General features: G+C 39.3%; 1 protein-coding gene across 2 annotated transcripts in view; it reads left to right on the top strand.

The window, feature by feature from the left end:
* LOC109082459 (nectin-1-like) overlaps positions 1-13,049 on the top strand; it is a 38,827-nt gene that overhangs the window by 5,402 nt on the left and 20,376 nt on the right. Inside the window, exon 2 of one of the 2 annotated variants that reach the window (XM_042730845.1) lies at positions 10,999-11,346. The exons of the other annotated variant lie outside the window; for it this stretch is intronic. Within the exon in view, the coding sequence (XP_042586779.1) occupies positions 10,999-11,346 (348 nt within the window). The remainder of the gene's footprint in view (positions 1-10,998; positions 11,347-13,049) is intronic. 2 annotated transcript variants of the gene reach the window in all.

The raw sequence follows: 13,049 nt of genomic DNA, 5'->3' as shown, positions 1-13,049 counted from the left end.
CCATTAACATTGAAATATACATAGATAAAACAATGCAAGTATCGATAACAGTATCGTTTGTCCTGAAGCTTATCGGTAGTCCGATATTGTAATTATCGTAATTGACCCAATTACGTACCGGTTCTCGGTACCCATCCCTAGTTACCACATAGTGCTATGTTCCTCTTTGATTATAACATCCTGAATGGAAAGGAGAACTTTGTGATTCACACTGACCTTCTCTGCCTATGCACAGCTTAGAACAGAATTTATGCTTTTCTGATACCCTTGTGCAACTGACAGAAAATTCTCAGCAAACCCAGAAGCCTTTAGGTGCCCTAGACTACAACTGTGGTTTGAAATGATTCCCATCTTCTCTCCGATTTTCCAGTCACAAAGTCCTTCATTTATGAAAATCTCGTTTGTAATTATTTTTTTTTTTTATGGCTAATTGACATACAAATAGCACAGTAGGTGGAATCTTCTGAAACTGAATATCTAAGCCAAGGATATTTCTCCTCCCACTTCATGTTACAGCATAATTGCTTTTCACCAAACTTTGTTTTAGAGTAATTATTGTTATCTTTGAACCACTTGATTTTTAGAAGGCAGTACTTATCTTTATCTGTTAGCTGTTTCTTTTTAAACTTGGCTGGATCAAATTAATTTAGAAATGTGTTTTTCTGATTGCCATCAGCTCTTTTCCCTCTCATCTCTCTCTCTTCTCTCCTCCTGTCACCTCTTTTGTAGCCTGGTCTCTTCTTGTGCGATCTCTCCAAGTCTTTTCCCTTTATATCTCCTTTGCTCTTTCTCTCAGCCTCTTTTTCTGTCTCTCTCTGCTTTCCATAGCCTGCTCCCTCTCTCTCATCTCCCTTTGTCTTGCTGTCTTCAAAATTACATTCTTTCTGTTCATTTCTCTCTCCATCATCTTATACTACTCTTTGTTGTTTTTCTTCCTCTGTATTCATTGTCCCTTCCTCTGTGACTCCTCACTTGTCTCTCCTGTCAGAATGTATTTAAATTTAGTACATTATATATTTAATTTTATATTAATATTGGTGTTTACATCATTTTATATTTAGATGATAGAAATCTCTTAAACAGTACATAAACGTGTTTTAAACAAATAAAAAAGTGTTTTATATGAGCAGTGTCTATAAGCTTCAAAAATCAAACAATTTTAGCAACTTTTTTCCTTTAGTTAGTCAACGTTTTTGTACAATGACAGGTTTAGTTACTCACACATAAAAAGGTCATTTATCGCCAACTACTGGCTTAACTATGGAAGTTACGCTAATTTATTCAATAATAGTAATATGACAAATTACATATAGTGTTTGTGGTGTTGTTAAATTGAGCCTACAGTTTCCACTGCAATTAACAAAGATCATAAATGTCTGTGGTAATTAGGAATAACATGATTGTAATAATGCTAATCCCATCCTGGGCACAGTGGGCAGTAGGCCTACCTGCACTTCTTCTCTCATCACTATCTATCTTTCTCTTTATCGCAGTGTAAAGGAAACAGGTAAATTTAGCTCAAAGGCAATTATTTATGATTTAATAGGGAATTTGGACAGAATCACTGTTTTACGGCTGATCATTGAGTCGGCCAGCGATTCACTGAACAAGCCATATAACATGAACTCTGCAATGGATATTAATATCCAAAATATAGTGAAAATTATTAATTAGCACAGTAACAAGATCAGCAGTTTAAGACATTAACTTGTAATATAAATAAGAATATTTTGGATAAATCTAAGACAATATAAACTAATCTAACACATAGACATACATTCAAACAAGTTGCAGGAAGAGAGAAAGTGAGGAAAGAATGAGTTTAAAGAGAATGAAAATGTGAAACCCCAAGTTTATAGCAATATGTGCAATTGCATAGATCTGAACAACCATCAATCACTGAATTAACCCTAGCATTGAGTTCCTCAATGAGGTTAAAATTTATATTAAATGCACCAGTTCAGCTAGAATCTGGAGGTACTTACGTTGCTTGATTAGGGGATTCCCTTGTTGTCATCAGTGCAGAAAGGGGTTTCCAAAGTTTGTTGATTGGCTGGAAGTGCAGTACTCTTTCAGAGTGACATCTTGGGAAGCCAATGTTTGGACGTTGGCTGAAGATGCAGAGTTGTGGGCTAGTTGAAGTTTTGAGGCACACACAGACACGAGGTCGGACTTGGAGACAAAGCGTTGCGGCAAAACTTGACTCATAACACAAAACTCTCCACGGAAAAGAAAATAAACTGAAGTAAAGAAAGAGAATATGAGTGTGATGAGACTAGATGGATTTTCTCCTCATGATGTACGGAACAGCTGTCATGTAAGCCAGAGCATGCTCAAAGAGCGCTAAAAAGCGGCGGCAAAAGGCAGTGGCAAAACCCCTAAGGCAAACAGCGATGGTGAAAAAAAGCATACTTTGGTATGTTTTAGCTTGGGGTGTTACTATGTTTCTCCTCCTAATTAGTCACATGGTCCGAATTTGCCCGCTCTTGCAGAGCATAATTTGGACATGATTTCTATAACAAGAATATAATACATTTTACAAAGAATTGATTGATAAAAAAATGTTTAAAGCATGAATATAAATTAAAGCATATATACCCAAAATAAATATATACCTGTAAACTATTCAGTAGTTATTCAAAGACATACAAATTGAGTGAATAGGACATGATAGTCAAAGGTGTGGGTTACATACGTCACATGGAGTTATGCGTAGAAATGATTAGTTGCTCATAATTCCTTTTAGCATCATTTTGGTGCATATATACATGTAAAGAAGTCTTTATGCCTTTCTATGAACATGAGGACGTGTTCTTGAGGAACAAAGAGGTTAAAAGGTCTCATAAGGAATCTCAGTCTGGGTCTTGTCTTTTAGGTGGGGGTAGTCAATCCGAGGAAGTTTTTAGCTCATGATTTCTGTCATGGATTTACATGTGATGATCATGCTGTGTGTCTCTTTGACCATTAATCTTGGTCAAGATGGATTTTTTTTTCACTCAGCGCTGTGAACATAAACCCGCCTACTTTGATTTGATTGGCCATCACAAACACTTTGACACTGATGAGCGCTATAAGACCGCTGAGGCATCTCAGATGAGAAAATCTGTTACCTTGGCTTTTAATCCTTGCTGCACCAAAGCAGAATTAATATAAGATTATTATTTTACAACTTTTGTTATTGGAAAAATACAGAGGTCCGGTCCTCGGGGATCCTCAATGGTGCGTACGGCCCTGCATGAGGGGTATGCGAAGTGCAGTTGGTATGTAGATTTCCCCCTCAGGACCTCCTGGCAGAACAGGCTCTGAGCAGGCAGCCTCAGTGTTCTGACTGTCCAACGATCGGTTTGGTGTAGATCTCTCTGGTATGTACTGTAGAAGGGAGAGTGCATCTGCCTTCTGGTTCTTGTGTCTGGGTCAATATGTTAGTGAAAAGTTGAAGAAGAGTGCCCAGTGTTCTTGATGAGGGTTCAGTGTGTGTGCTTCACAGATTTACTCCAGCTTTCAATGGTCAGTTTGACTTGAAATGGATGTTTAGCTCCCTCCAGTTAGTGTCTCCACTCCCCCAGGGCCAGTTTGATGGCTAAAAGCCTCCGGTTGCCAATGCCATAGTTGTGCTCCACCGGGGACAGTTTCTTAGAGAAGTAGGCACATGGATGGATACGAAGAGGCTTACCATGCCACTGTGAGAGGACAGCGGTGCAGAAAACTTCTTTTAGCTGATGGAATACTTTGGTAACAAATGTACTGTAGCAAATTAGCTCAAAAGGGAAATATTTATGATTAATTATAACTAGTTATAATTAATAATGAATATTTAGATTAGATCTTAGAATTAATTGTAGCAGAATTGATATTACAATTATTTGATCTGTTCGTCCACCGAGCAGACAATATATTAATTTATCAAGTCTAGGAAAGATTATCTTCCTGGCCAACGAAGAATAACTTTCCTACTTTATGCAGTACTAGCAGTAGTTTAGCATGTAGCAACAATCAACATTCAGTGACTCCGAATTGTGAGCAGCACACAGAGACAATCAATTGTGATTATAAGGGATTTAATAAATGAAACTATAGCTAACATACAACTAAACTAAGCAAAACACATATATACAGAATTAAGGAAAGTAAGGAATGAGAGAGAGAAGAACAAAAGAATGGCAGTATTTCATATCAGTTAATCACAACCTAATGAGAATCATCAGAGAATCCAAAATCAACTTAAAAATGGGCTCAAACTTAAACACACATCTAAATAGCTGTAAACGGTTACTTGCATTGGCTTTTTTGTTGAACAAGAGTCCCGATGCGGTAGACAACGGAGGTTCTTGATGAGTTCTTTAGGAGTGAGCTGGAGGTTTTCCTCTGGTTCTCCTGAAGATAGGAAAGTCCACAGGGAACTGACAAAGTTACTTGAAGATAAAAACTACTGAAAAATCAAACTCAAGGGGAGAGTTTTGAAGAGTCTTGGAGATTGTCTGTCTCAAGAAGGTTTTTTTGAGCAAAGATTAGTCTGAGTTAGGGACTTTTAAAGGGGTGATTAATTGCGATTTCACTTTTTTAACATTAGTTAGTGTGAAATGTTACTGTAAACTATATCTGCAAAGTTGCAGTGCTGAAAGTTTAATGCAAACGGAGATATTGTCCTTTAAAATTCCGGCAGTTTAACCCTCTGGAGTCTAAGGGTATTTTTGGGGCCTGGAGAAGTTTTGTCATGCCCTGACATTTGTGCTTTTTTCAGTTTCTTATAAATATCTAAATGGCTAAAGTCTAATCTCACTGTAATCAGCACAAACTGGGCTATAATAATATGTAAGCAGCATGTATGTACATGATTGTGTTTTTGAGAAAAAAAAGTTGTGAGTGGTTAGTGAAAAACTAAAAATGTTAAATCACTTGAATAAGGCAATAAAACACATACAGAAAATTGGTTCCCGGGACTTTTGAGAACTGGAGCTTGTAGCCTAGAATTTTTTTTCTAAATGATGTGAAAATATCTTGTTTACTCACTTACAGAAAACAATATATTGATTTAAATTTTCTAAGACACTTTTTGTTGGTAAAAGTCATATGCGAGTAGGCGTCAACTATCATGAATTCACACCTGAGAAGACAAAGGCCTGCATAATGAGCTGCATAATGAGCCATTCAGTCAGCTGTGTGACTGAGAGGCTAAGAGTTACAAGAAAGAATGTGAGGACAAAATAAATGTATATAATTTTATGTTTGTAGTTTATTTAGAATATATTTAATTATCCCACAACATAATTTAATACTCACTTGTGAGTGCAGTTTAAACAGTTTATTAGGAACAATCAAAGCTGACTTTCAAACTGAATTTTTTGCATCATTACTCCAGTCTCACAATCCTTCAGAAATCCTTTTAACAATCTTATTTTCTACAAAAAATTTTTTATTGTTATTATTATCATTATTATTATTATTAATGTTGAAAAGAGCTGAGAATATTTTTTTCAGGTTTTTTAGGGGGGATAAATTGAAAGAACAGCATTGTTTATTACATTTGTTACAGTTACATTTATTGGTACATTTATATTATTTATATCAAGCTTTTGAATGGTATAGTAGTGTATATTGTTATTGAAACTTCATGATTTTTCACTTGATTGTACATTTAGTCAGGAATTATAGTTTGGAAAAAGTCTTTGGAAAAAGTCTAACTAGTGAAATGTCTACACGTTATGTGAAAACTAGTACAAGTATATAAATAAATAAAAAGAGACTTACTCATTTTTATGATCTCTGCTGAATAAAGTGCTTCATTCTTTTTTTCTGAGGAAATCCAAATCTCAAATCCTCAACCACGTCACATCTTTTTGGGGTGAATTATGTCTTATTCCTCTCATCGCGAAGCAAACAGTAAAATAAAAAAAACTTGAAGAACAATCTCGCTACGTTGTCTTCTGTTGTGTGGGCGTATTCAAGCCGCGCGCTTCAGTGAAACATTATAATTTGAATAGCGCGCTCGGCGCGGGGGCGTGGTCGCATTAGAAGATAATGAAGGGAGACGTGAAAAACGGACATCGCGTTGTTTTCATATGGATTACTTTATCACAGAATATTTGTTTTCGGCAGCAATTTATTTAGTTTAAAAGTAGACATGTCAGGCTTTCTATAGATATCTCTCTCATGTCTCTTCGTTGAGTATTCACTGAGTTACAGTTTATTTTAATGACGCGTTTGTAACTGAAGATCAGCGCAGACAAAGGCTGCAGACAGCACTCCTGGTTTGTTATCTTTATTTTATAATTGCACAAAGTTTTGTTGTTATTATGTCTATATACAAAAAAAAGTAGACCCTTTACAGATTCAATTGATGTATTGCTCTTATCTGTTCGATCAAAACTGAAAGTGTAATTTAAGTTCTTTTCGGGGTTATCAGGAGAAAATACCCCAAAACGCGTATACGCGTTAATCGACTTCAAAAGGGTTAATGCCTACAAAAACGGCTCGTAGGGATTAAAACGAGTGACTTCCTGGGTTTGTGACATCACAAACCCAGACAAACCCCGCACACGGGAACACGCAACAAAGGGGGCGAGGCCATGCTGCACTGCTTTAGAGAAGGGGAAGAGAAATAGGGGTGCACATAAAAATCTATTCATATATGAATCATGATTCTTTCTAACGATTCTAATGGATTCACAAGTTTCAAATTCAGTGTTCTAAAGCAGCAGTTCTCAGTCCTGTTCCTCACATCGCCCTGCTCTGCATCTCTCTTTCTCTCTTAATCTCTCATTCAGATCACCAGCTCAGCTCCAACAATGAACTGTTCCAATTATACACTTATTTTCACATAGCTATGAAAAGCGTTATGTATGTACAAGATTGTGTTTTTGAGAAAACAACGTTTATGCATGGTTAGTGAAAAACTAAAATTTTGAAGTCACTGAAATAAGGTCATAAAACAAATACATAACATTTGTTAACAAGACTGTCAAACCTGGAGCTTGTAGCCTAGAATTTTTACTTCAAAATGATGTGAAAATCATCTTGTTTACTCACTCACAGAAAAAAATAGGTTGATTTAAATTTTCTAAGACACTTTTTGTTTGTAAAGGGCATATGCGAGTAGGCGTCAACTATCATGAATATTTGTGTGATTCACACCTGAGAAGACAAAGGCCCGCATAATGAGCTGCATGGGGCATTCGGATCCATTTGCAATGTTTATTAGAATACGTAGTACAACCATGCAGAGGTCTAACAACAGCGTCAAGGATATCACAGATAATCTGAATCGAGGTCAGTTACCAGGCTTGGATCAGGGCAGTCGGCAGGCAAGTAACAGGTCAGAATTAAAGCAGAGGGTCAGAAGGGCAGGCGGCAGAGAATCAATAGAAGAGGGGCACTCCAAGATAATGCACAGGTAAACAATCAGAAGTAAATGCTCAGAAATGCTAGACGGGGCTAAACAAGACTTCGCGTTGAGTGAGAGTCTGGAACCAGCTTATATGGGGAGTGAGATTGAGAACACCTGGTGGTGATTAGTCCGAGGTACATTGGTCTTATAGATGCTTATAAATTGGTCTTATAGATGCCAAGGTCTTCCACGGGGTCTGGGGGCTGGTTGGTCGGGGTGGTCTCTGTGAAACTCGGTGGTGAGATTGGGATCCAAGATGTCCTAAAAATTTGCCAAGGACTGTTCCCCCGGACCATACCCCTCCCAGTCAATGAGATACTGAAGGACCCTGCCTTAGCGTCGGGAGTTTAGGATTGCTCGCACCTGATAGACCTCCTCACCGTCGATGCTCATGGGAGGGGTGCTCTCCTCGGCGGCCTCATCCTGGTCCCTCTCTCCTCCAGGTCCACCGGCAGGCTTGAGCAGGGAGATATGAAAGGTGGCGGGCAATGCTAAACGATATGAGACTGGTGTTATTTATCTGATAATTTTGAAAGGACCCATGTACCTCGGATAGAGTTTTCTGCAAGGACGACAAGGCGGAGATCTGTGGTTGAAAGCCACACCCATTGACCAGGAGCGAAACTTGGACCAGCTCTGCGGCGTCGATCAACCTGTCCCTTCACTCGGCGAGCCACTAGTTGAAGGTGCACATGAGCGGTGTTTAAGTCTCCTCACTCCTTCTTAGCCAATCATCTACGGCAGGGAGGTGCGAATGTTCTCCAGACCAAGGAAACAGGGGTGGCTGGAATCCGAGAACACATTGGAAAGGGGTGAGTCGGGTGGCTGGCTTTTTGAGGGAGTTTTGGGCATATTCTGTCCATGGGCTATAACGACTCCAGTCGGTCTGGTTGTTGTGACAATAGGTGCGAAGGAAACGGGTGAGTTCTTGATTCAGTCGTTCTACCTGGCCGTTGGATTCGGGGTGGTAGCCTGAGGTGAGGTTTTATCAATGCACAAAGTTTTGTTGTTATTATGTGTGAATACAAATAAAAGTAGACCCTTTACAGATTCAATTGATGTATTGCTCTTATCTTTACGATCAAAACTGAAAGTGTAATTTAAGTTCTTTTCGGGGTTATCAGGAGAAAATGCCTCAACACGCATATACACGGGGATCGACTCCAGAGAGTTAATGGGGCACTGAGTTTACTGAAGTTGGCAGTGAAATCGGCAAATCCAAAGGATCTCTGTAACTCACGGACTGCAGATGGTTGTGGCCAGTCCTTAATGGTTTCCACCTTTCTCTGGTCCATTTGTATTCCATCCTTCTTGATGATGTAACATAGGAAATTGAGAACAGTGTAATAACTGCAGGGCTGCAAGATTCCGTACTTCTTAGCCATAAAGAAAAACGTGGACAAGGCAGGGGATGTAGATGGTCTGATAAATTCTTGTCAAAGAGCCTCCTATGGCCCTTTGCTCTGGGATATCTTTCTTTTAGGTAGTAATACCCTAGACATCAGGTTAATGCCACAGTCCCATGGCCAATGTGGTGGTAGCTTGATTGCCAGCTGCTTACTGAAGACATCCTGAAATGCCTGCTATTTAACTAGGATCCCTTGCTATCTGTAGGAGTCTAGGCTTTCAGTTTTTGGTGTGAGTGTGTCGGATGACTGAATCTTGCTGGGTCTTTCCCGTACTGGTTTCTTTAAGGAGGGCTGGAAGCATTCCTCTTCCCATTGTAGGATATTGCCACTGATCCTGGAGATCCTTGGAGAATGTTGGAGTAGCCATGGGTGCCCCAACAGTAGATCTCTCCAGCACCAAAATTGAAATCTTTTCCTCATGAAGGTAGCCGACTCACAGTGTTACAGTGCGTGACGTGAATAATCTGACCTTGACCCAGTGGTTCTCCCAGGATTGAGTGGAGTGTTAGGATCTGTAGGCATTGCTTCCTCCTGAGTTAGAGCTGGAAGAGCAGGTCTGTAGAGATGAAGCTTCCCGGGGAACCAGCACCAAAGCGTGCCGTAGCTGAAACAGGTAGACAGGTAGTAGATACCATTATAGGGATATGGTTCAAATTGGTTATTTCAGGTGAAATATGAATAAAGTGGTCATATGGGACAGGCAGGCAGAAGATGACCCTTTCTACCAGAGTAAAGATGTAGGCGATTCATGTGACACAGGCGATTCTATTGGAAGATGGAAGGACTCAAGCTGTATTGGTTCTGTGGTAGGTTATGGAGGTTCAGCCGGCAAATAGACAGGGGGAGGATGCAGTGGTTATGATGTTAGCTGGCAGGCATTGTGCAACCTGGATTGAGTGCTGAATGGTATTCTCTAGGCCCATTGAATCATCATAAAAAGCTATTCATAGGCATAATTCTGGAGCTTGTCCCTGTCGATAACCAGCAGCAGTCAAGGTTCTAAATTGCAGAGCATAGTCTGTTACAGTAGAGCCTCTTTGGCGTAAGTGGTAGAACTGATCATGTACTGATAGAGAAGTAGCATTTTGACTGAAGAAGTCTTGTAGCATTTGAGAATACCTCTCAGAAGTGGTTGGTGAAAGCATCTAAAGAGCGGGTGAGTGGGCCATTAGCCTCCCAGATGGTTTTGGCCCATTGTAGTGCTCAACCGGTGAGTAGAGAAATAATGTAGGTGATCTTGGCTCTATCTGAAGGAAAGTGTTGAGGCTGCATCTCAAAGTAGAGTATTTTAACAGGAAACCACAGCAGTCCTCGGCCATTCCACTAAAAGTGATGGTGTGGCTTGACGGATGGATTGGAATAATTCAGCAAACGATCTGATGATGGGTTGAAAAAAGCTCCAGAATCCATGTTAGAGCTTTGTCTTGGTCTGGTCATTTGTCAGCAAACAGATAAGGAGACAAGGGAAGTAGCTGTAATGGTTGTAAGCAAAAACTGGACTCCTTACCTCATATCTACCTGTTTCCAGTCTGATGCCTCAAGTCCTTACATAAGTCTGTTCCACTCTGGATTCGTCAACCACCTGCAAGATTTACTTATTAAATCTTATTCAGATTTACTTCCTGGCTGTCTCTATTCTGCAAATGCAAGTTACTCACCTGTGCATCTTGACAACTCTTAATAAACTACCATTACCACTTCTTCCCTTATTTTGTCATCTGTTGGAAACATTCCAAAAATACCTTGAAGATTCCAAAAAAAATTCTGGAAAGTTTCCAAAATTTCTGGAATGTTTCTGAAATTTACAATAAATTTTCCAACTTTTTGCAACCCTAGTTGTGTCATTGTTTTCAATCATATGTAATGCAGATACATATGTAAATTATCTCAAATGTTTTAGGTATTTTTTTTTTTCAGCAGGAACATGAGCTGGAAGTCAAGTGACTGTGACTCAATGAGAGACATGGTTGCATACATGCATTTTATTTTTTGAAAGATTAATGGTTTAGTTCATCAACAAATTAAAATTATGTCATTTACTCACCCTCATGTCATTCCAATCCTATATGACTTTCTTTTTTTGTGGAGCATAGTAGAGAGACAGAGATGTCTCTGTCAAAGCTTCGTTTAATGCTGCTGGTCCAACTGAAAATCTACATGTAAAATGTTTGTTAATTCTTGTATTGTATGCATTTTTCTGTAAAGGTGTAAAAGTTATTGGCCATGACACAGCAGTCATATATGGAGAAAATGCCACATTGTTGTGTCAGCTGACTGAGTTTGCTGAAGATGCTGATGTAACTCGTATCATATGGAAGAAGAAGACACAAGAAACTGCTGAAGAGAAGACCTTCTTTTCCATTCGCCCAGGTCACAAAACTGAACACTCAAATGGATTGGGGGACAGAGTACAATTCATTGGGAACTTTACCGAGAAAAATGGATCAATTCAGCTACTTAGAATGAGGCTTCTGGATGATGGGATCTATACATGCATCTTCAACTTATTTGCTGTTGGGACATTTGAGACTAACATCAATGTCACAGTTTTTGGTATGATGGCTTGTAAATTTTTTCAGTGATTTACAGCAATTACATAATGCCTAAATATATGCATATCGCTGTAATTTAATTCCTAACCAATTATTTAAAAGGGTCATATGATGCATTTTCATGTGTTTCTTATTCTTTTGTGCATGTATAATATCTGCAAAGTTACAAAGCTCATGTGAGTGAGTGCTGTCCGCCATGTTTGTGCGGTTTGGACATAAACAAAACAATGGATTATTTACCAAAAGATATGGATGTATGGACTAATTTCGATAAAACACTTCTGGTAAGCATCGTTGAGCAATTATTTGTAGTATTTTACTAGCGTAGGCCCTTTATGGCTCATAAAAGAACAATAAGGTAAGCTTTTTACAAACACATATACTATTTATCAAATCTTCCCCCTTTTTGGTAAAGTATGTCACTTTTAAACAAACAAAATTAAATCAAAATTTAAATTTCACTGCTGATAACATCACAAATGTAAAACATTATCCAAAATGAATCTTTCCACAAATAAAGTGTTATGCATTAATTAGTGTTTTGAAGTGTGTTTTGAATCTGTATTATGACTAGTAGCGCAATGGCTTTCTTATCACTTGCCCACACCATGTGGTCTTGGGTGACACTACATGTTATGGAGTATGAAGCACAACTGCCGTGGGTTCTAAGGAAGGAACAGACATTCCTTGATTCGCCTCAGGTAATTGCTCACTTGGAACCCCAGGTAGGTGACTTTCCTCAACATCTGTTGTGCAGCTGGGTAGATCTTGTTCATGTTGAATAGCAGTATCCCCTGGAGTGGCTTGGAGATGTTTACGATTCCTGCAAAATTCTCATTGGTCAGTTGACACATAATATGACCTTGGCTGTTCAGCTTGATGACTTACGACCCCTTTCGTCTAGCCTTTCTTCTAGGATCTAGCACCATGCCGTTGATTGAAGAAGTATCTGTAAGAATCCTTGGCTTTGCGATCCTTAATTTCCACTCTTTTCAAGTCAGGCCATTCAGGGACCAAGTTACTTGCCATCACTAGAACTGTAGTCTGGAGGTGCCTTCCCATGAGAAGCTGCGATGGACTACACCCTGTAGCTGCTATTGGAGTTGCTCTATACGCAAGAAGGGCCAAGAAAGGTTCATCTTGCTTTAGTATCTTCTTTGCTGTCTGAACGGCCCTCTCAGATTCTCCGTTCGATTGTGGCAAGTGTGGACTGGATGTCACATGGGCATTTTTTTATTGTTCATGGGTTGTAGCACCAGCGTCTGATGTAAACTGTCGAGCATTGTCAGAGCACAGCCTTTCCGGGACGCCAAAACATGCAAACATGCTCTTTAGTTTGCCAATCACTCTTCTGTTTGTCATGTCCACCAAGTGGACTATTTCAATAAATCTTGAATAATAATCCACTACAACAAAGTATTGAAGGCCACCTGCTTTGCAGAGATCTACCCCAAGGTGCTTCCATGGGCCTGGGGATAACTTTGTCACTAGCAATGACTCCTTGCGTTGAGTGGGCTTATTAATCTGGCACAACTGGCACTGGTTCACTTTACGTTTTAGATCAGAGCTGATGCCTGGCCACCACACTGACAGGCATGCCTGGTCACAACACTTACTAAGTCCTTGGTGGCCTTTATGAATGCGAGCAAGAACTTCATCCCTCATTTTGATTGGGATTACGATTCTTGACCCATGCAGGAGAAG

This window comes from Cyprinus carpio, chromosome B9 (assembly GCF_018340385.1).
Source record: "Cyprinus carpio isolate SPL01 chromosome B9, ASM1834038v1, whole genome shotgun sequence".
Classification (NCBI taxonomy): Eukaryota; Metazoa; Chordata; class Actinopteri; order Cypriniformes; family Cyprinidae; genus Cyprinus; species Cyprinus carpio.
This window is presented reverse-complemented; position numbering and strand designations above follow the sequence as displayed.